The 24,108-nt window shown below is 40.0% G+C and overlaps 2 protein-coding genes across 4 annotated transcripts in view; both read left to right on the forward strand.

The window, feature by feature from the left end:
* Positions 1 to 19,563, forward strand: part of rhpn2 (rhophilin, Rho GTPase binding protein 2) — a 29,558-nt gene extending 9,995 nt beyond the window's left edge. For 2 of the 3 annotated variants that reach the window (XM_041060084.1, XM_041060259.1), the window contains exons 3-15: positions 1,023 to 1,151; positions 6,075 to 6,150; positions 6,930 to 7,007; positions 7,603 to 7,727; positions 8,447 to 8,613; positions 10,633 to 10,820; positions 11,037 to 11,193; positions 12,793 to 12,912; positions 13,123 to 13,317; positions 13,771 to 13,847; positions 15,440 to 15,586; positions 16,732 to 16,887; positions 17,236 to 19,563. In XM_041060084.1, coding sequence (XP_040916018.1) covers positions 1,023 to 1,151; positions 6,075 to 6,150; positions 6,930 to 7,007; positions 7,603 to 7,727; positions 8,447 to 8,613; positions 10,633 to 10,820; positions 11,037 to 11,193; positions 12,793 to 12,912; positions 13,123 to 13,317; positions 13,771 to 13,847; positions 15,440 to 15,586; positions 16,732 to 16,887; positions 17,236 to 17,502 — 1,882 coding nt within the window. In that variant the 3' untranslated portion in view covers positions 17,503 to 19,563. The remainder of the gene's footprint in view (positions 1 to 1,022; positions 1,152 to 6,074; positions 6,151 to 6,929; positions 7,008 to 7,602; positions 7,728 to 8,446; positions 8,614 to 10,632; positions 10,821 to 11,036; positions 11,194 to 12,792; positions 12,913 to 13,122; positions 13,318 to 13,770; positions 13,848 to 15,439; positions 15,587 to 16,731; positions 16,888 to 17,235) is intronic. The other variant, XM_041060174.1, reaches the window with a different exon arrangement.
* A 716-nt stretch (positions 19,564 to 20,279) lies between these two features.
* Positions 20,280 to 24,108, forward strand: part of cep89 (centrosomal protein 89) — a 54,636-nt gene continuing 50,807 nt past the window's right edge. The window contains exons 1-4 of the mRNA XM_041065958.1: positions 20,280 to 21,111; positions 21,561 to 21,667; positions 22,550 to 22,696; positions 23,479 to 23,671. Of these exons, the coding sequence (XP_040921892.1) occupies positions 21,070 to 21,111; positions 21,561 to 21,667; positions 22,550 to 22,696; positions 23,479 to 23,671 (489 nt within the window). The 5' untranslated portion in view covers positions 20,280 to 21,069. The remainder of the gene's footprint in view (positions 21,112 to 21,560; positions 21,668 to 22,549; positions 22,697 to 23,478; positions 23,672 to 24,108) is intronic.

The raw sequence follows: 24,108 nt of genomic DNA on the forward strand, positions 1-24,108 counted from the left end.
GTTTTTGCAAACTGACAATATATCATAAATTCTGCATTACAAAGAATCTAACTGCTTTGTATGTGTATGCTAACACAAACACAGACATACAAACACAATGACACACACCCATCAGAGGTATCATTACAACCTTATCTCTGCTGTGCAGCAATCCCAATCCCTTATCTGTTTTTTCCTTATAGATGCTGTGCATGTGTGTGCGTGCCTACGTGCATTCACGCAAACACACAGACATTTAGAGCAATGGTCTTCCTTACCTTAACACAAAGGTGTGCATATTTTACATATTCTTTTTATTCATGCTATTATTTGTGTTTTCAGAAATAAGCAGTAAAACATTAAACAATGATCCAAAATTGTTTAAGAAACTGATGGTCACATGGAAATAAATCACCCGTGGAAATCTATAGGCACATTGTTTGTGAAAAATGTTTGAATATGTTTATTTCCAGGGCGCTTTCTGTCATATTCAACACACTTTCATGGAAACAGCAAGAAGCGGTTCCTCAGCCAGGGGACTCATATTCAAGCACACACCATGCTAATGTGTCCTTGAGCAGTACCTACATCGCAGCAGGGTTGTGGTTGTGCATGTGACTTGTGGTCTCTACTAATATATCGGCAGTGTAGTGCTGCGTACATGGTGGGATCATATCGAATTTGTCATGCAGTGGTGGATTTTTTTTCTACCATGGTAATGAGTTGTTGAGCTACATAAGGATTACAGCTGTGATTCATAGATCTTGGCTGTGTGCTGGAGAGTAAATCAAGTGCACAGCAGGGCACAGTGACACAGGTCTGTGGTCCAGAATACCAGGGGAGGCACGCTTGTTTTAATAATCAGCTACAGGAAAGTTTGGCTCTGTCAGGGTGGATAATAACAAGGCTGATATTTCTTTTCTTTTCCTCTTTCCCTCTCTTTATGTAAAACATTTTATGATCTTTTTCTCTCATTTTACATTTTTTTCTTTTTTTTTATTGTTTCTCAACATCTCTCTCCTACCAATCTCTCCTGTGTGCAGGGCCACATCTAACAACAAGGTCAAAGAGATGGTTCTGTTGGAGCTGAGTTATGTTAATGCCAACCTGCAGCTACTGATGGGACAGCTGGAAGGACTCAACAGCTCAGTGGAGGTCTACCAGAACACCCAGTAAGTACAAATATTACGGTTTTGTCTTTTACTGCTACTAATTCTAGTACTTACATCCTCCTCTGCCAGTACAAGATGTTGAGTATTTGTAAGTTTATTATTTAAAAAAAATAAGAAAGAAATCATAAAATGAGGAAATGTGAACTTCTTTGGGGCATTTGTAAAATGGATATACTATTAATCAAAGAAACAACTTGTCAGCAGCACAAGATCTTGAGAGACTGCAGCTTATTTTGTGTGTTGTTTTTTTAACCACACAGGTGACATTTTGCATTGTTTACAGCTCATTTCACCAATGAAAACGCAGTTTCAATGCATCAAGATTCTAATTACCTGTGATGAGAATATTGCAACTTGAAATGCATGCATGGCAGCCAGAGCTTTCTACTGTAGATACAACCGATAGTGGCACCAACAGTGTCTCCACGGACCCAAAATTCTGTGCAATTTTAACCATAATCTTAAACTCAGCTGACCCCATTTTTGATTTCCTGAACCTGCGCAGGTGAGGGAGTGGTTAAAGTCATCTCAGTATGTAAAGAAGTCCTCCATCTGGAGATCTAAACCTCAGGCTGCTATTAAAACACAGACAAAGAAGAACAGAGACACATAGTGTTAATTGGCAGCCAAGAAGAGAGTGATGGCTCTGACCCTCTGTGATTATGTTATCATGTGCTCTTTCAGATGAAAGATGCTTGATGACAGAGGAGCAGAGAAAAGAGGTGTATGAAGAAAGACACAGACATGCAGAAACCCATGAACACAAAGTGCAAGAGTTTGTTGTTGTTAAACTGGACCAGCTGGATGTGAATGCAAACTAAGATAAGAATCTGGTGCAAGGCTTCTCCCAGTCAGTCTGATGATCGAGTGTGTGTAGGTGTGTGCGACAGTGATAGTTTCTGGTGTTTTCTTTCTTTAAAGACAAGCAAGGTTTATAGGGTGTGGTTGACAGTGCAGTATTTATGTCATGAGGATGCACTCATTGCCTCAGTCATGTGTCAGGTAGGACACAAAGGAGTTGTTGACTGTGGTACGTAAATGTAGAGAGGTGACAGATAATATTTGAGAATTTGCATCTGTCTAAAAACTTAGACATGTTCTTATGATAACATGTCAAACCCTGACTAAATAACCCTATAGGTGTAAAGCTAACTGAGGGCTTTGTAAAGCATGGCATGACTTCAGTAACTGGGTAGTGACTTTCACTTTTATAGATAATAAATGATGAACTGGAGTCAAACAAATCTTTCCATTGTGAACATATATTTAAAATAAAAGTCTTCAAATAGCTCTTGTGTTAATGCAAATTACCATGATTTAAAGGCTCTTTGATTGAAGCATGTCTCCAGGTGGCTATTAAGAACACTTCAGACCTCTATAAGCCATCTGCCTGGACACACACACACTTACACATACACACACACACATACACACACACACACACACACACACACACACACACACACACACACACATATGTGCATACTCAAACCCCAACACAAACAGACTACTGCAGAAGATGCCATGTTGCCCATGGCAACAAATCACAACAGAGCAATAAAATGATGAGGAAGGCAGGGGGGTTAGTGTAGGTTTGTGGGGGAAGGGGGTGTTGTGTTGCAGTAACCATGGTAATGGTTCTGAGGGTCATTGATAGAAATCATACGTTGTTCAGCATTAGGCTTCTACTCTTAGGCTGTGTCATTGTACAAGCATTAGAAAGTATTTTGTAATGAGTCACAGACCTAGTTAGTGTTTTCTTTTAATTTCTGACATAAATCTGCAGATGATCTCATAACACCCAAAATGCCAGCTTTTGTTGGCGCGACACAAAAAGGCCAGATTAGTTTGTTTGGCTTAACAAATGTTGGTGCTGTAAGGACCAGAAGGATTTAACCTGGTAAATCAGGTTTCCTGTCTGCAGACAGGACTCCCCGTGCAAGTTCAGTGATTTAGTTAATGTTGTTCCCCACAGAAACATACAGGGTGTCAGCTGTGAAGGGAACAACAAGGAACTACCTCCTCTTTCTGGACTTAGATAAAACATTGCATATCAGCCACTAAGAAAAAGACATTTAGTTTACTGATTACGTGACCGCAATGTCCTCAAAATTAAACAGCTGCTTCTCTGCACAGTCTTTAGACCCAAGTGTCCTCTGTCACATGGGATCAAACGGACTCGAGTGTGGGAACATCCAGTCTCCCATCAGCCTTGTTGTCAGGCTCTTAGAGAAGCACCTGCTCACTGCTACAAGCGCAAACAATAGGCAGGCTGAGAAAGTACCATCATCTGTCCTCCATTGTGTGTGTTTACAAGAAAATTAAACACGTGCAAATTCCAAAGGTTTCACCTTGTTATATTGACAGTACTAGATTTACAAATGGCCATACATAGAGGTGTACAGGTGACATGTACATGGGAATATCAGATATGATGAGAAAGTCGTCCCTTGTCATTTCTGAGCAGGTGTCTCTGTGGGATGACGCCGTACAGCCACAATGGAGAGTTAGCCTCCTCCCCTCAGCCTGAAACACAACCTCAGTCTTAGGTACAGAAACAAAAACCTCTCCTTGCTTCTCTAGGCTTTTCCCACCGGCCCACCATCCCCTGAATAGCGTTCTTTCTGAGGTTATTTCTCACTCAGACCAGATTCAGCTGGTTTTGGTGTGAGGTAATGCATAACAGAAAGCACATACAGCATATGTGACTGGTATAGTACACGTGCTACACGACGTTAGTGACCTCCTTGAACCACCCAGTGAAAAAACAAGCAGCTAATCACTGTATTCTTGCCAATCTCATCAAATATGAAAACAAAGAAAGGAAATGTTGAGCATTATGCTGATTATGTATTTTTTGAGGGTACTGTTCCCTCTGTGTCACTCAAAGTACCAAAATGTGTCTTGTTCTGTGATTTGTGATGTAGTAAATGTTTGTTCAGTTACTTTGTGCAATGTTCTTGACCTGGACAACAAACTGAACTTTCCTAAACACCTTCTGAATCAGCATGGCTAAAGTGATGACAAATGAAAACAGTGAGATAAAGATATCAGGCAGCTTCGCCAACTTTGCTACATGATGTAGAGTGGAAAGAAAAATTTGCACTTATTTGTTATTTGAGGTCATTTTAGACAGATGAAGCCCTCGGCTTCTTCGGCCTATGAAAAGTGATTGCTTGTAAGAAAACAAATTATATTCACTATATGTGCTCAGATTGTGACTACACACATTTTGACATTAGCAGTTTTTAGCAGTAATTAGCTAGTTAACAATTTATGTTGTGCTGGGCCCCCACTGTAAACCAGAGCTCGGGCTAGACTGCCAGGGTGGTAGTCTGTTCCATGTCTTGAACACTGGCACTTAAACAGTGGTGGGAAGGGGTGTGTGTGTGTGTGTGTGTGTGTGTGTGTGTGTGTGTGTGTGTGTGTGAGTGAGAGAGAGAGAGAGAGAGAGAGAGAGAGAGAGAGAGAGTTTGTAGGGAGGGGGAGTGAGCTTTTGAGAGGCTTTTAACATTTCAGATTCCCTGCAGAACAGATATCCTCATCCCCCAGTCCCCTCCCTCCGTCAGACCAGAGAAAAGACCAGCGTGATCTCATCTACAAGTACTAATGGATTACACTGTAGTCTCCATCGTGCTCTGTCAGTGTTACTGATGAATGAGGTTATCTGTGATTCACAGAGCCAGTATGCCAGAGGAATGCTGCCTTATCATCAAGTGATGAATGAATGTGAGGAGTTGTTTTCTGAGCCCTCTGGTTTTGATGTCTTCTGCGGTGAAAAGTCTGTACGTCATCTCTGATCTCTTTGACGGAAAGTGTTATGAATATAATAGATTTGGGATAAGGTCATTGATGAATATTTCTTCATGGGTTAGGGTTATTGATTATTTTGGATCTGAAGTTGGCGTTGCTGTTGCACTCATTGGCGGTTGTTTTGAATAACTTAAATGCCTCGCAAATCCAGAAGCAAAGTTGGCATGTTTTTAAAAAGGGCAGTTTATTTAGTAATGCCTCATTATTCTTCTTTCAGCAGGGGAAGGGTTTTGTTTTTTAGAGGCTCTGTCTAATCAGCAGTAGGTATCTGTCAGGTTATATTTCCTCAGCTCTGATAACAAGTTGAACCTGCTTTCCATCTGTCAGCGCCAAGGACCTCCAGGTTCATACAGCCAAGGAGGCTCCAAACCATTATAACCACAGCTGAGATCAAAATAGAAGGTTAACCTGGTGTTTTATGGCTCTCTCTGTTTGTTGTTAAGTGAGATCAAATAATAAAGAAGAAGCCTGCTTTGAGTGGCATGAAGAAAGAATTGTTTGCGTTACTGAAGCAGGGTTACAACTCAAGAATGAATAATCAGCAGAGAGCTGCGTAACTTTACAACGCAGAGATATGTGGGGGCCCCATACACCTTTAAATCCTGACTCCTGCAGTGTGTTCTGTGCTTTGCTCTAACGGCACCATGTGTTTAACCCAGACTTACCATCTATGAAACCTCACTAAAGATTAAACCAAAGTATAAACTTTCTCAAGCAACAAAACTGACGCTGGTGCGATCAGGCTGCTCATAGCAATATACACATTATTATTTACTAATCTGACTGATATTCCTAACAAGGCCTGGTCTCTGGTCAAAGGGAGTTTCTTGTTGGTTGATGTCTTGTACCACACCTTAGAGCCTTAGAACTTTAGAGCCGCATTATAATATCTGTAAACTAATGGGTGGTATTGATGAGCTTTTCTGTTTGGCCGTGTTTACATTAGTTTTTTGTGAATGAGATAAACACTGCATTGTCCTCTTGTGTGTAAGGTCCTGCTGTATCATGTGTTGCCAGCATTTAATGCGTTATTGTCCAACATGTCTGTGAGCAAACGTCAAGAATATTAACCTCTTGTATGTATGTAATAATGATCTGTTTTATTTACAGGGAAACTGCCAACATCCCCCTCATTGCTCTTGGTCTAAAGGAGACAAAAGAAATTGACTTCTCCACTCCTTTCAAGGTACAGAAGAAACTACTGCAGTTTCACCATTCTCTCCTTATTAAACCAAATGTGTATAAATAATTGTACAAGACATGTCGAATTTTCCATTTGGTGTTTTGACTTAAATGTTAAATACAGATTATGTTCATGGACAAGTAGGATTAGCAGCCTTAAGTCGAAACTAAGCAAATAAAAACTAAAAATACTGCCAGTTTGAATGCAACAAATGTGACCCACATTCGTAGGCAGTAAGGATTTAGTTATTTCAAAATTAAAGTCTGCTTTCAAGAAGGATTTGGGTCACATTGTCTGCACCTTGTACAATAGCTACTACACTGTGTTCACCTTGTATTCAGGAACAATACATCATTTGCCTATAAAAAGATGTGTCCTATGAACCAGAAGTGGGTCAGTAGTTATTGAGGTTGGTAGAGTTTCATGTACTTCAGCTATGCCCCAGTGCAGTGAAGCACTCTTGTAAATATCCCGATGGCACATTTATTGCATGTTGCATCCTGTTGGCAGGCATTGTGAGAGGTGTTTTGACTTCATGATCTCTGAGCAGATTCTGTTCTCTTTATTGACTGTAAGCACACCTCAGCCTTAATGACCAGGTGTCTCCTACCTCTGGCTGGCTCTGACAGAATGACTGCTCTCACCAGCCTACTTGGCACTGCACAATCACAAATGATAAGACAGAGGGGGTTAGCCGTGCGAGAGGCTTTCCTGTTGCTGAAAGGTTTCACCACAACTGGCCAGACGAGTATTAAGATGATGATGAGGTTTGTTTTTGACAGGACTTTATTTTGGAGCACTACAGTGAAGATGGGAACAGTTTTGAAGATGAGATTGCTGACCTGATGGACCTGCGACAGGTAGAGTGTGTGTGTGTGTGTGTGTGTGTGTGTGTGTGTGTGTATATATTTAGACAAATAAAGCATAGTTTAGTTTCAGATTGATCATGTGTTAAAGGGCTTTACAAATGATTGGTTCAGCCATATCACAAAAGCATACATTAACGATGCAGATAGTTTTAGTTTTATTTTCTGAATTACTCAGGTATTGGTTTTTCTACTACCATTTTTTTTGGGTAATTTTTTTTGTTTATTTTTACAGTATGTGATAGTCAAAACTGACATTTGAAAAACCGCAGAGCGCCTTTCCAGAAACAATGTCCAGCTTCCTCTGAATTATGTAAATTTTCGATGCTGTGATCACCACATACAAAAATAGAAACAGAAAAACACACACCTCTGTTGTATACATATAGTGGCACAATTTTCAGAGATGGATACCTGAAAACCTCAGTACATAAAAGTGAAGCTATCCAGAGAGTAAGGTAACATTATTGTGAGTGCAATATTTTTGGCGATTTGAGTGAACTGATCCTTTAGGTGGTCTTCTATTTAACATCCTGTCCACCTGTCCTGAAGTTCTCCTGTATCAGATCTCTTTCCTTTCATGTCCCAGGCTTGTCGGACGCCAAGTCGAAACGAGGCAGGAGTGGAGCTGCTTGCAAAATACTACAGCCATCTTCCTCTGATGGAGAGCCGATTCTTCTCCCCAAATCGACAGACTGGCATCTTCTTCACCTGGTACTCACAAATCGTTATAATTAGATCTAATTAAAAACTATGTAATAGTAAGAGCAATTATCAAAGGTTACTTCGACAGAGAATAAGCAAACAACATTATAAACAAAGCTGTCCTGCTCTTTAATCTAACTGCACCAGGGTTTTCCAAAGCCTTGGAGCTTAAACATCAAATACTCCGTTTTTTGTTGCATTCATAAATCCATGGATGAGCTAGTATATCTCTGCCAGAAAATGCCAGTCACAAACACTGAATCTCATTAATGGAGTTTGTAACAGTTTTCATTCATTTGGAGGAAATTTTATGTCATCCATCATAATAGTAAAAGGTGTCTGAAAAGCAAAGCACCTGAAGTCTCTGGCTCCCTACAGAATGAGATACTGAAAGTGCTTCATTCGTTCAACAGAGATGGAGAAAAGTGAGAAGACTTAACAGTATAAACCCTCACAAGCTTTAGATGTGAAGGAGAGAAATAGACTGAACTAGAAATGTGCAAACAGAATATATAATATATGTAAATACTACTGCATGTAAAATTCCTAATTGTGGTCAACTGGCTTTTATTCATTTATTTATTATTTACCTTCTTGATTCCTGCTGGACATATTTTTTTATTCCAATTATCAAATTCTATATTACTAGTTTTATCTTTTACATTATCATCTTGGCTTTTATTTGACTTAATTATGAGTGAGTGACCACTCCCTCTTCCTTCCCTCAGGTATGACTCCTTCACAGGAGTGCCATTGTGCCAACAGAACCTGTCCCTGGAGAAGGCCAGCATCCTCTTCAACATGGCCGCCCTCTACTCTCAGATCGGTACCCGTAGTGACCGACAGACAATAGCCGGCCTGGAGGAGGCTATCTCTTCCTTCCAGAAAGCTGCAGGTAGGAAGAGATAGGGGTGGTAAACTGGGTTAATTTGATAATTGCTCTCTCACCAGCCTAGAGAGGACTTTATAGTGTCTTCTCAAACATTCAAAGACGCCATATTAGAAACATTCTTTTCCTTACTTCTTAAACCAGGCTTATCTGTGATACCGTGCTATATGTGGTTTCAGTGATACAGACAAGAAAAATTATGGAAGTACTTAAAGTTCTGCAAGTTTCCCTTTAACAGAAATAGTTCAGAGTACATATTATAAGTGGGAGAGAGGAAGAAAAAGATAGTACAGGAGTACAGATAAAGAACAGCAGTGTCAACACAATATCTTAATAGTTTTGTTCTTTTAAACATTTCACATGTAAATCAGCTCATCACTACGATGCTGTGATTTATCTAAATCTAAGAGGTTCCTTTCTCCTTGCAAACATTTTCTAATGACCTTGACATTACACAGGCACATGCTGTTCAGCAAAAAGAGCACCAGTGCGAACGCAGCCTTATTTTCAAAATATATTCCAGCCTCCACCCTCTGACTTCTGTTCCGTGACGGAGAATGCAGTGGATGTTCCTCTGGCTTCTTGTCATGTGGCTGAGCTCCAGAGAGTACCAGTCATATGAACTGGTTTCCCGACCCTCAGAGGTTTCAAGAAGCTCAGACGAGTCTTGATAGAATTACGACTTGGCAGTATGAGGAGTAGTGCAGTATAATTACAGCTCTGAACGAGCCAGGGCTTTGGTTGTACCGCTTTGATGGCTATAATTTAGGCTTGTACTAAGTAAAACAATTATGCAGTTATGGGGAACATTGTCACTAGCATGAAGAACCGGTAGTAAGCTAAGCTGGGAGGTGATAGGCAGGGATTCTAGCTGTTGAAGGCCTGCTGCAGTGCCCTTTAGCCAGGGACACAAAAGAGTTTTAGAGGATGGGAGGGGGCAAGCAGCTATCGCAGGGTCTTAGATGAAGACTAGTGAGGCACTGCTCTGTTATTAAGTTGTCTACAACTCTGTGCTGCCAGGTTTTTAATCTGTAAAATAAGAGGGAGGCGCTCTCAGTTGGATTGCACATGGTCTTATTGCTTCCATTGAACATGAAAAACTAATTTAAGAAGGTTTGTGTCTTGGCTAAATTTTAAAGAAACACATTGACATTGATCTCACTTCTGAATACTGCAGTAAGAGCAACAGACCTTCGGAAAGGAAGGACACATACTGAATCACTTAACTTCTGTGTGGAACATTTTAAAACATCGGTACAAGAGAGTGTCAATAATTAGGGTTAATGTACCATCATGCTGAAGAGCTCAGTTTGTCATTTTGTGAACCAGTAAACTATAACCATTTTCCAGTTTTGCTCATGAATATTCACTAGAAATTTACAAAATTCACATTGCCCAAACCATTATTTTATAAGACTACTACTAGTAGGACAAACTACTGCTATCAGAGTAACGTTGTAAAGTTGAATGTTGGGAATCTACTGTACATTTCCTAACTTTTGGTCCATCCACACCCAAGACCAAAAGCCAAACTAGAGATGTTCTGTTTACCATTACAACAGTGGATGTAAATGACGGATTGTTCTTGGATTATCCGTTTGGATTACATGGCCTCTTGTTTTATAGCTGAGCCCACTCACTGAACACTCTCATTGAGGAGATAGGAAAGAGAAAAGAGATTTAAGTCGCTGTCTCAAAATAGAATCACAAAACAAAACACTTAAAAATGTGTAATTCTTATGATGCAGTTTACAGCAGTCAAATTATTTTGTTCTCACAGAGCCAAATAGGATGAAGATTACAGAGGTTACATGCCTTCTTTTTAAACATGAAAACATTTTTTTATGCTGTCCAAATGGTCTTAAGTTAAGAAAGTCATTGCAAAGAAAATGAAGAAGTGTTGTTTTCCTTTGCCATGTTTTAGCACAGAATCTCCCAACTGAATTAAATGATTGTTAGCTATGATTATTCTTAAACTGGAATAGTTTGGTTTTGTGCCTGGAATGATGACTCATTCTCCCCCAGGTATCCTGAACCATCTGAAGGAGACATTCACCCACACTCCCAGCTACGACATGAGTCCAGCCATGCTCAGTATGTTGATCCGGATGATGCTTGCTCAGGCTCAGGAGTGTCTGTTTGAGAAGACTGCATTGCCTGGGATTCGAAACCAGTTCTACTCCCTGATGAAAATGGCCCAAGAGGCTGCGAAGGTGAACAGCAACAAAGACACACACACACAGTCCTCACATCTTATAGACACAGTGTTCTGTTTCTTTAACTGTGGACTCGGTTGGATATACTGTACTTTAAGTGAATGTAAAGTGATAATGTCACCACAGTCAGATCCTTCACTTCTATCAGTGATTTTATCCAGGTCAGTTGCTTATAATGTCCTCTCAGTAACTCTGTCCTCCTTTTCCTGCCAGGTCTCGGAAACCTACGACCATGTTCACCAGTCCATGATCCAGACACCAATCAAAGACAATGTCCCGTTGTTCTGGTCCACCATGTCGCAAGTCAAAACCAACCACTACCGCTCCATGGCACACTACTTTGTGGCCTCAGCCCTGCTTGACCACCAGTGTAAGAAGTTTACTGATAGTTTACACAGTTTTCACAATGTCAACACAAATTTGACATTGTCCCTCTTTTAATAGCAACACTGTGCTGCCACAGTAAATTTGGCTTAACAGGTGGACTTCATTTTATTTAGTTTTAGCAGCTGTAGTCGATCTCCACCCCCACTCCATCTAAACACCTGATTTAAGTTTTAGATGTTTTTTTTTGTTTTTTTTTGTTTTTTTTTATATATATATATGTGTGTGTGTTATATTAGCCTGGCTGTTGGCAGTTAAGGTGTAAAACACTTCTGGGAGTGAGAAGACTTTAGCTGCCTGGTTTTGAACACTCTGGAAAACCTGATCCTTCTCTTAAAGTGCTGTATAGGCCACAGGGCTGGTCATGTCAGATGACCGGTCAGAACCACAGCCAGCCACAATGCTATTACATAACAGCTATTCAGGGACACACACCCCATGGTAAAGAGAGGCTGTGTTTCCAGGAACTCTGGTTAGAGAAAGACAACAAGAGAGCTTGAGGGAAAAGAAGAGACAGTTTGAGTTAGTGAAGTGGAAGTAGTGTAGACTGTGTGCGGATTACAGTTATGTAGCCTCGTAATGTTGTCTACATGATCAGATGGCAAGAGAGCCAGTGACTGAGTGAGAGAAGAAGGGAAAGACGTTTTGTGAGTAAGCAAAAAGCCTCCAGTGATTGGTGGTAGTCGTTGTTGCTAATTTTTTTTTATCATATTGCTTTATTTCTTGATGGCTTGTCATTATTTTTGATATAAAGTTGACAACTAATTCAGTTTAGTTGAAAAAGTACAAACACTATATTTATTAGTTATTTCCAGCGTCATACTGGCCCACGATTCAAAATGTTTTAATCTGTGAGCGATAACAAGATAAGGACAAAATACAGCAAATTGAGTTTTACAGTGGATGGTCATAGTTTTACCCTGTGCTATGAATGGGTCGGGACTGAATAGGGGAACAACAGAGCGAAGCAGCTTTGAGTTTGGCAGCTCATTAACAGATTCCTGTGTGAAGGAAGAGAATAGAGCAATTACCACAGCACTGTAGAAAGAGAACCCGGCCCAGAAACAGGACAGAATGAGGACCTCTGTAGTAAACAGATTAACCACAAACACTACTGAATAAACACTTTATACTGTCTTCTGTGGAACAGAGTAGTCAGGCTTCTAGATATCTCCGGTGCTTTGGATTTACCTGTTAAACGTAATGAGTCAGGATGTGAAGGAGAAGAGACAGATAAAGGAATTCAACAAGTTCTGAGTTTAGAACAGAGCCAGAACCAGGGTGAATGACTCTATGGTTATCCATGATACATACAGTTACAGTATTCTGTATATATCAGATTTGTACATTAAAAAATCAAATCATATAAATTCCCAATTGCCCATTTTTGAAAACCCGAAGAGTGTGCATGAATGTATATAGACATGCACTGTGTATTGTCTCCATTCATACCTTATGATGTGTAGTGTTAGCCGTTTGTTTCAACAATGACCTACCCTGCATGGGAGAACCTTTTCTTTTGTTTGTTTTAAAAAATAAAACATATATCTCTGTTAACAATTCCTTGTGTTCTCTATGTGTGCAGTGGGTCCCAGTGATGATGAGGACCAGCAGGAGAAGACCCTGTCACAGGTCTATGATCGTCTTCCTGAGGGACGCTCTCCTCTGGACATCCTGAAGAAGAAAGATGAGCGTGAACGAATTGGTAAGAGTGAGCACACAGGCTGAGCACAGAAGAAACAAAAGAAGACAGTAGAGCACAGTAGAGTGCCAGTGACACCAGACCTGACTCTCCCTTTTTGTCTCTGTCCGTCTTTTTCTTTACTCTTTACTCCTTATTCTCTTGTTCTCTTCTCTTCTACCCCTTATCCCTCTCCTTATCCATTTTATGGTGAATTTCCCTCCCTCTCCCTAGGCAAAGCACACATTCGACGGGCCATCCTGGGTCATGAGGAGGCTCTGAGGATTTATAGTTTGTGCCATCACTTGAACAAACTGGAGATCCTGGAGGACATTTTAAAAGCCAGTAACCAGCGCTCACTTAAAAAGTTCAGTGAAAATGAAAGCGAGGAAGAATTCACTGACTACATGGAGGCGCCCGACATCATCTGTGAGTCTTGGGTGTTTTTGAGAGAGGGGAGCACCACAATCAAAGAAAATATCCTGTTTAAGTAAACATGAGATGCTAAGATAGGATTAGAATTGATTGTTAAGTTTATTTGAGTCTCCATTAAGCGTCACTGAGGTGACAGCCATTCTCTCTGTGGCTGACATAGAAACTAACCAGTAGCCTTAGTGTCACCACAACAAACACTAATGCACTGATGCCAACCAGTGTGTTGATTTGTGAGGTTTGTCTCTCAGGAAACAGTAAAAAGGCTGATTGCTGTGGTGTGTACCACACCTGCTGCAATCAGATGTGATAAGTGACATTTATTTCCACATACAGATGATGTAATGTTTGCACTGCTAACTCCCTCTCTACAGGCCAACAGTTAAAATGTGGTTCTGACAGTAAACACTGTAGAATGACAGCTTTGTTTTCCCTCCTTTCTTTCCATAGCTAAAACAGAGCACAAAGCAGAGATGGAGGTTCCTGCAACCACAAAGGTGAAAGTCACCGACTTTTTCCAGAGGCTGGTATGTGGGTTACTAATATTCTTCCACTTACATTGCTGTTTTTTCATAAATGTTGGTTGGTTGGACCTGAAATGGCTCTGGATTTGTGTTTTAGATATTTAAAGGGTTCTTGTTTTTTCAACACCCTGAAAGTATTTTTGTTATTTCAGAGTACAACCAACCAAGGGTGAGTCTCCTGGAAGCTTTGGCACATTTGAGCAAAGCCCTCTCTTGTTTCCAAAGCCTCCTGGACTTTCATCCAAAGCAACAAATCCAAACTAACATTAACATGGATAGAGGTGCTCTGATCCTGGCTCAAACTCTTGGATTTTTGTGATATTTATTTAGAGGCACATGGCAGGAGTTGAACTTTGCCATTAAAGTTTAGTGGGGAAAAAAAATCTCCACTGAAGTTGGTGTTGGTTATTTGAATTTGGCTGGAGCTGGAGAATCTGAGAATTAGATTATACCCCTGATAGCACCTCCTAAAAGCCTCATGAGGTCATATTATTATACTGTTCACATTATCATGGTGGTGGCTGGGTGGGGGCACTGGCTTCCTCTGTCACTGGAGCTGGAATCTTCTGTTCACGTCCTCGGAAAGAGACATTCAGTTTTAAGTACGTCATTTCTGTCATGTGGCACAGTTTACAATTACTAAAGCAAAAAACAAAACAGGATTCATTCACATGATGAACAACCTTACAAGCAAATAACTGGCAAGGAGATCAAAGGTCAGAGCATGTTCCCAGGCAACAGGTGTAAGGAATCTCTGAATAAGTACCTCTCTGGCTCCTGCTGTAAAATTCCACCTTGCTCTTCATTAACAGTCTCAGCAACAAGACGGTAATCCCTCGAGATCTGCAGAGCAATGAGAGGCTGAAAAGATAAATCCAGTACTATCTCTCCACACAATCGCTGTGGTGATAATTAAAGAGGCAGGAGCAACAGGCCTCATCTTGGTGTTACATAGGGCTGATTGTCAGGATTTAGCGGAGGAGAGATTTTCCCATCAGATAAGTGCATTAATTCAAGATAGCAGCTGGCTTCAGTAGCCTAAATGGAAAGTAGGGCATGTTTGTTAGTCAGTGTTATTAATGATAAAATAAATTAACTCAGTTTGATTCATATACCAAACATTTGGTTTTACTTTGCCTGCTTCCAAACCATTTTAAATAAAATACTTTCCTGTATTTGACATGAAAGTTTTTTTTAAAGACAAACAACAACAATTTTAAGACATCACTTTTTGTTCTGTAGTTCTAGATAATTCTACCATTTTTGTCAATTTATGTGTGGTCATTTAAATTTGGCCCATGACTCGTGACTTTCATTTACCACCTGTGAATTTGGGCTTAAATGTACACGAGTCTGTCTGTCTGTCTGACCACAATTCTGGTTATGAGGTATATGTACTGCTGTAGTAGGAGATCACATATGTGGACTTAAATTATGTTTAACAGGTCTGTAAGGACACAAGAGGGAATTATTATGGTGGTTAATCAGTTTCCCACAGACATTCACCAAAATATTTAAACTCTAAAGGATATTATCCTCTTGATTATAGAAAACAGCCATATTAACCACTGCATCCCCTCACTGTCTCCACTCAGGGCCCTCTGTCATTCTTCTCAGCCAAGCAGCGGTGGACAGCCCCACGGACAGTACGACTTTGCCCAGAAGACAGAGACCTGGGTTTCACCCTGAAAGGAGAATCACCAGTCCAGGTGGTTTCGTTGGACCCACTCTGCCCAGCTGCTGTGAGTTAACCTATTTTCTTTACCTTTGACTCAACAGGGGAAGATTGATTTTCTGTAATGCTGCCAGTCTTCAACAGTCAACTTACAGTAGATTTATAGTCAGTTGAATATTTATGGTCCTTTTAGCCCTTTTTTAGCCCTAGAACTGTAAACTGTGATTAACTCTCATCTTTACTAACAAATGCATCAATAGATACAACTGTATTTCACACGTGGGACAGTGGGAGAATTTTCATCATCCCCAGGCTGTTAGAAATAATTTAACAAACTATGTTATTTTTAGAGCACAGAAAATATTTCAGGGGCCCTACTCAGTATTTTCTTCTGTCAAACTTTAACAAAAGCCAGATGCAAAGGTTGCTCAATATGCAGCAGGATTGACTAGCAGTGAGTGACTTTCTCTACAGTGGGAAAACAAACAGCTTGAAGTATCAGGCATGCTTGTATACTGAATATCAAATAAGTTCAAATGACACAGTCTTGTCTGTTCGGAGAACCTTTGAATAAATGAAGTCATTCTCAGAAACTTAAACAGGATTCAGCTTCAAAGAATGTTTGGTGGCTCTCTCCTCCCCCTCCTCAGCCACTGTGGCTACTAATTTAATTAAGAATCAGAGTATTTACTCTCTGCAATCCTTTTCAGTCTGACAGCTCATTAAGAGGTGCTGACAAAGAGCAGACTCTTATTAGGCCCTGCGGGCTATACAGAGGAACAGATTAGTAGTATTGCATAAGCTTAACTAGGCCAGACTCTTTATAACTTTTAAACCTGCGTTGAACAAGATTTATTTTAGAACTGACTGATTCCCCCGAGTTTTTGTTCAGCCTCTGGTGAACACAGATCAAGTTATCGGACAGAAATAGCTGCACACATGTAGATAAGACAGATTTCCCACAGCCATGAATTAATGTGCTCTGATACACACACACACACACACATACTACCAAGTCTTTTGCCTGCTGTGGAAAAAAAGCTTTGTTTGGGACTAAAGCTAAGTGTACCTCGGTGATACCTCCAGGGAGTTGAAGTAGCTGAAATCTGACTTGGTTGCCGTTCAAACAAATATTTACTCTGTGTGCTGCAGTAGCAGGACGTTTCACTGGTCCTCCTCTCTAACTCCTGTTCTCCCTCATGTTTTTCTCAGGCTGATGGCCTCAAAGAAGGTGACTACATTGTTGCTGTGAGCGACACTGACTGCAAATGGTTGGGTGTGAGCGAGGTGATGCGGCTTCTGAAGGACGTGAATGAGGAGGGGATCGACATCCAAGTGGTCAGCTTAATGGACAGCAACCCCCCCATGGTATGCAATGCTCCCTTTCCTTCCTATTGGCTGAGAGAAATGTCATCTGTCTGGTTTGTTTGATTATCAAAGAGCGACAGCAAAATTGGTTTTTGTATCAGATGACTGAACAGAGTCTCAGATTTCTCCTTAAAGGTGTTTCCTGCCAAGAAAAACAGTATGGTTTCACATGAGAAATGGCTCTTTGGATGTGACCTACATGTAGTGTTTTAGAGACTGCGGCAGTGTATTTGTTATTGACTTAAGTGTTAAGACAGTGACAAAATCCAAAACAGAGAGCAACTCTGATGAAACACACAGTGACTGCCACTTTCCGCTAAATGTCATTGTCCATCCCTCTCCATCCAGCCTACCAAGAGTGCCACCTTCTGTGGAAACCTACCGAAGACCTACTCCATGATTTGTCTGGCCTATGATGATGATGACAAGAACCCCAAAGCCCGCAAGGTAACCAAGAAGTCATCCTTCCTCAGCTGGGGTCTGAAGAACAAGCTGAAGAGTGCCAGCACCCTCAGCCTTCCCACAGCAGACCAGTCTGGTGGCCTGCCCTGGAATAAACCCTGTCCCACCTTCCCCAGCTCCAGCTCCTACAACAATGACAGCGCCCTGTACTGAACTCGCTGCAGACTTTTTACTGTCTGCAAGCATCGTGCATTATGCATATTGAGCCTAGTATGGCTATATACAGTGCTGTGCTGTACCCATACTGGACCTGCTGTGGTACAGAGTCAGTGCCCTTTGGTGTTTCCACTGGAATACTGAGCAGTAGTGTATGTAACTTGAATGTCACCGCTGTGACATTACTGCCAGCTACCTTGGAAAGTGGCTGTGCCAAATACTGTATATGGGTGCCCATGTTGGTACATGGGCACCTTCCCAGCACAGTTCAGTATCAGAAGTAAACTGGACTGCACACTAGACATAATGGAAAATCATTCTGTACCATGCCAGTATGCGTACAGCACAGTACGACTGCACTGTGGGAAAAACATACCAGTTATCATTCCAGTCTATATATAAACACAGCACTGAGACAGGTTTCTAAGTTAAACTGTCATCTCAGTATGTTTTCTTGAAGAAATACTCCAGACGAATTGAAGGACGAAAACAAAGTTGTACAAACACACCCAGTGTCGGTTTCTACTTGACTGCAAAGGGGTGATTTTTTTGTGGCTTAAGCATTCCCTTGTTAGCTCCATTGTGTACTGATGTAGCTGTGCACTGTGCAGTTATGTTCTCTGTGTATCCTCAGTTAATGTTAATTTCATACTGTATATGCGAAGGATCTGGTCATTGTCAGATGTTCTGTGGACAGTGATCAGTTTTGGGTATTGAAATACATATATTTTCTGAATAGATATGTAGATGTAAACTTGTTGCAGTATGTTAAACTGATTTAGGGAAAACAGATTGTGCTGTGCAGTTGTTTTTTTTGTGTGGGGGAGAGTTGAAGAATGCAATATCCTATAAGCTGCTAAAAAACATATATATATACCTTGGTTCTGTATTATTGTCATTTTTGTATTTTTGAGATAGCCTTTGAGGATTATTGTTTCTGTTGAGTGCCAAGCCTGGGACACAGTGTAAATGGAAATACTGGTGTTTTAGGTTTGCTTAATGTACCAGTTACGCCACAGACCAAAATGCCTCCATGTCCCTGCTATGCCAGTATATACCATTTATCATCCTGACTCATCTTACCCACTTCTGGCCCTCTTTTATCAGTGCTGCTGCTGTCTGGCAGTTTGTCCATTTGTAGGTAGAACATGAGCTGTTTGACTCCAGTAATGTGAATCTTGATGTAGTTAAAGGTTATTTTATCTCCGCAAGGGAAGAATGTGGGCAGACTGATGACATTCCTGCATTGAACCTAGACAGCAGGTCAGTGACTTCAATCAAAGCCCACAGTCAGGTTTCTACCATTTGTCTCTACTTGTCTTAATCCTGTTCACATCCCACATTCAACTGACACTTTGCAGTGTTGGACTATCTCTTTATCTACAAAGTAGATTCTTATACACATTTGATAATCAAATTATTTATGTAATGAAAAATACACACAAAAATATATATATATTTACCTGTTAAGTTGTAGGTGTCAAAACTAGTTTGTGAATGGTCAAGTTGTGAATTTTTGCACGTCGGATTTCTTGGTTGGTTTCTTGGAGGAATGTATTTTACTAGCCTTGCTTAATCCTTTGGTGAACGTATATATACTGGTACATTTTGTCTATGTAAAGATATTTTAAAATGTAAATGTTTTTAAACAGTAACACTGAGAAGATGTAACACTCTTTACTGTCTCTGTTTACTTAATATGATGTCTTAAGTGCCATTTATACTAAATCATGAAGGAAAGTGTCACAATCAGTGTATAACAAGAATGTGCAGTAGCTGATTCATATTAATAGGTGCCAACTAAGTGTGCTAGCAGTGGCAGGTATACCTACACAGGTGTGATGATTTAAACTTTTGCATGCATTTCACAGTGCATAGTGATCCTAAATGCCTGGGTGTATATGCAGAGAGCTATGGTACCTGTTCTTCAGAGGTTTCATGTTGCCATTTCTTTATCTGTACTCGGTGCTGCATAGCAACTGCGGTGTAAATGCTTTGTTGGTAAGTCTTTGTTATATGTGTGAACTCAGATCTCAATAAAACGGGGACAAAAACAAATTTCCTGGATTTTGTTCTAATATAATTGTGTTTTTCTGTGTATCTCTGTGGTTGAAACTACCAAGCAGGTTAAGAATGACTGGAATGAAGTTAGACCACAGCCCCTCAGTGAGCCAACACACACTAAGTCAACACTCACTGGTTTTTAACAGTTTCAAATCTGCCCTGTGCTCACATGGCATTCTAATCCACCATCATAGAAACATAAGAGAAACACCATGTGATTAAGTTTTACCCATCAGGCCTTTCTTCGCCCATACCATTCATAGCATCAGAGTTTCTACAATGCCTGGGTACTTGTCTGTGTGTGGTTTTGTACTTGTTATGTGTGGAAGGGCATTCTGCCTGAGTGAAAGAGCTGGCTCCTGATTCTTATAGTTTTGGACTTCGGCTGGAAATGAATCCCCCAAAAGGTCAAATTCTCTGTGGTATTGAGATTTATTTTTGCAGGACAAGTGAATATTGCAATAATCAAATCTGTTGACTTTTGATTATAAGATTCAAATTTCAAGCATTCCTAAGGGCAAAGGGCAGCACTTGATAAAACTCACAATGAATGGAAGAACTGAGAGATAATTATATATATATACATATACATATACATATACATATACATATACATATATATATACATATATATATATATATATATATATATATTCAGAGAACAGATGTGTATAAAAGCAAGATGGAGGATACATGTTTTCTTTCCCTTTCCTAAATTGTATCCATCAGTGGTATGGAGGTATTTGAGAAAATTCGAAAGGTAGCACAAACATCTTTATTTTGTTTGCCAAGTTTTGCAGCTAATTAAAATAGTTCAAAACACATTGTGAACGAAGTGGACTGCACAGAAGAAAAATATTTGAACGGTAATGGTGATATGTGTGTAGTGTATACTTTAAAAGCTATTAGTGATGTGTTATTTTTAATGGGATGCATTTAATTTGATATGTATTGTATATTATCTATTGTATGCAGGATAAATATTATAGTTGCTTTATTGATGAATAAAGAAAGAAAAGAAAAGAAAAGAAAAGAAAAGAAAAGAAAAGAAAAGAAAAGAAAAGAAAAATGTTTCAAACAGCCTCATGTACTTAGAAGCAGGAGCTGGCATTTAACCAGCCATATCATTAAACAGGGCGACATTGCCCCCTGTTGGTCAGGCCGCTGGTTGGTAAGTGCATCGTTGCTAGGTGAAATATATCAGTCACTGATTGGCTTCGCTCCTCACTTCTAGCCAATCAACGCTTCGTTTGTAGCGACGTGTTTTCCGTTGGTGAAGCGTCTAGATACCTTAACCTGAAACGAACCAGCCTGTTGAGTATAGTTAGCTAGCGCATTTTGCTTTATCGCTACAGGACCGATAATTTGAAAGATATGGCCATGAGAAGTAAACTGCTCTAATGTTGTTTAAAGAATACACGGTAAACAAGTTAAGCTGTTTGCTTTTGCCAAAACAATAACTTTGCCAGAGAAGGAAGGAACAAAAACATATTTTCCACTATGTTAAAATTCAGCTTCAGGAGGGAGAAAGACAAGGAGTTTGTAAGTTTTGAGCCTTTTACAAAAAAATGAACGTTTCCCTGTGTCTAGCTAGCTAGACGTGTAATTTTTATTTTTTTCATGTAGATAACATTAACCTAGCTGTTATTTGCTTCTGAAACCACGCTAGCTTTGGTTACTTAAAGTAAACAAAAGTTATCTTATGTTCAGTATTTAAACTAACATCTGGTAACGTGCTGTCACAGGCTGCTGTGTAAACATATCACTGCTCGGTATCTCGTTAATCAGATGGTCATGATGTGATTATTTTATCATCCTTTCTACTCTTCCCCATTCTCCTATTTATCCTGTTTTTCCTCAGTTTAGGTGTCAGCAGTTATTTTATGTTCTAACGTAAACCCTCCTTAACCATTGTCATAGTAGCAGCACTGTGTGTTTGTCTGTGTGATTCTAACCATCTCCCTAACCTTCCCTCTGTGTGTGTTGTGTAGAGGCATATAGCCCCTGGTTTGATCCCTGCTGCCTCCATTGCTCCAAAGCCTGCTGTGCCTCGTACCCCACCCCCCCGTAGCCCAGACCCCTCACCTGAGAGACCCAGGTACCTAACACTCTGCATCACCTTTAACCTCCATCATTCTTTCGTTTTGTTGTTTTCCTCTGACACTGTTTCCTGTTAACCATTAAATTGTGATGGTTTTTCTGTACCTATTTGTAAGTTTGTAAGTGGAAATTGAGCTTAATAACCACATTTGATTAGTTCACATCATCATGCGTATTTGTGAAAAGTTCTTGAAGTTTTTGTTCACAGCTTCTGAATGAATTTGGAGGAAACAGCTTCTTTTACTCTCTGTATCTTCCACAATGCAGTGTCTCTCAAAGGTCACTTATTGGGCAACTAATGGGCAGTATTGTCTACATTTTACCTCGGTAACACCTTGCTGCTGGATTGTAGCAACAGATTGTTGACCCATTTGTCTGAGTTGATGCCTCTACATGTCCCAAACATGTCCTACATAAGTTGCATTCCGGTTTCTTCCTGTAAGAGCTTTGTAATTGTCACTGCAGTGCAAAAGACTGTTTCCATTATTGATTCACTCATTACTGTTCCTCATCATGTATTTTCCTTTCTTTACCACAAATTTTATTTGTTTTTTTTTTCTTTTTCTTTGCTTAACGTCCTATATCTGGTTCATAGGGTTATTGTTGTGATTTAAAAACCAAAGGGTAGATGAGGAGGACATTTGTTACTATGGGGTCAACCATACTACTTCACATGGTGAATGTAAAAAGTGCTTTCAAACTCATTTAAGGAAACTGAGTTTGATAGCATGACAGAATAATATGTGACATCAATATCAACATTAGAAATAAAAAACTATGACTTGAAATTTTGATGTGACAAGAAGCTTGCATTTTCATACCTTTCTGTTACACAGTGTATTTATCTCTCTTCAAATGAATTGTGTTTTTCCATCTACAGATCAGCATTAGCAGCAGCCATCTTGTCTTCTTCACTCACTGGACAGACATGGGCCATCCCACCTGCCAGACCAAGGTCTTTCTCTGAGAGTGATCGATCAGAGTCCTTCATATCTGAACCAAACATAAGAAAAGCACTTTACACCAGGTAAACGTCCTCTACAACATTGCAACATATACAACAGTATTATCACAAGCTTTGTGTCAAATGATTCTAACTACGCAGAGTTGGCTCCAGTTTAAACTTGACCTGTATTTATCAAGTGCATCAGAATAGGAAATTGGTCCCAAATGGGCCAAAATGCCACACGATTGGTCCTGCTTTTAGGACTAGAGGTAAGAGTATAATTTGAGCTCCTTTTAATGTAGAAATTCTATGATCTCCAGATGTGGTAATAAAATCAGAAGAGCTGTTTGTAAAATGTGGGATGTGACCCTGAAAAAGAGTCTAAATCTAGGCCCTGGTTTTCTTCTCTCCTCAATTATCTGCTTCTTATGCACTTGAGAACATCCATCTCAAGAAACCATCTAGTCTTGTAGTGAGCCTTAAAACCCATTTAAAAAAATATTTTATTTTTCAGTAATTTAGGCCTCCGTCACTGAAGACATTTTGACATGTCACAGAAGGAAAAGCATAGGTGGAAATAATAAAATTAACGGTGACTGATATCCATTTAGCTGCTTCATGTTCAGGGTCATGATATTGTGCATGCTGATTCAGTGTCACACTTTCAGGGTTTACCATGACACTGTGCCATTGTTAATGTTATAAGTAACACCTTGTTCTAGTATGGCAAGTTAAAATGTTTGCTGTGAGAAATACTTTTAGTACAGGCTTGACAGGTTTGTCCATGTAAGAAAACTGAATTTAAATTTAAGCAAATTTTCCTCCACTGTTCTTTTGAAACATGAAATTCTTACCTTCTTCAGAGACAGATGGTCAGAGGATTTGGCTAGCCGGCCACGCTGGTCCTCTCCTGACCACTCAGAGGAGGAGCTGGAAGGCAAGGAAGAGGAGGTAGAGAATGAAGAGGACAGGGAAGACCATATCTACCAAACACTGGAAAGAGGGGAGACTAATTCAATCACAGAGCCTGTTTATTCTCTGCCACTAAAACCTAAGGTAGCGTTCTACAAAAAGATTATTCTTGTGTGAGCAAGTTTCTGACTGGAGTGTTGCTGACTCTAATTGCAGTAAATGTTGTCAGTGAAAGCAACATTCTTCCCACCATAAATAACTGCTCTCAAAGAGCTTTTTAACAGACTAGTTAACCTCCAGTTTAAGTTGCTTAGCAGAGGATTGCACTGGGCAGCTGCCAGCAAACCTGTTCAACAGGAATTGATGTAGGTTACAGCAGGAACAGCACAGGTGTAAGTAATAACCTTACTAATGACATGAATTACATTAAACTGAGCCGGTCCCAGGGCTCTGTGTGTACACTGAAATGGCTAACTGAGACATTGCTAATGTTATCAGTTAAACATGTGTTATGACAGATCTGAATATCTGCTTTAAACAAGCTCCATTTTGAATGTTGCTCAAATATCTTTTATGCTTCT

Source organism: Toxotes jaculatrix, chromosome 1, assembly GCF_017976425.1.
Source record: "Toxotes jaculatrix isolate fToxJac2 chromosome 1, fToxJac2.pri, whole genome shotgun sequence".
Lineage (NCBI taxonomy): Eukaryota > Metazoa > Chordata > Actinopteri > Toxotidae > Toxotes > Toxotes jaculatrix.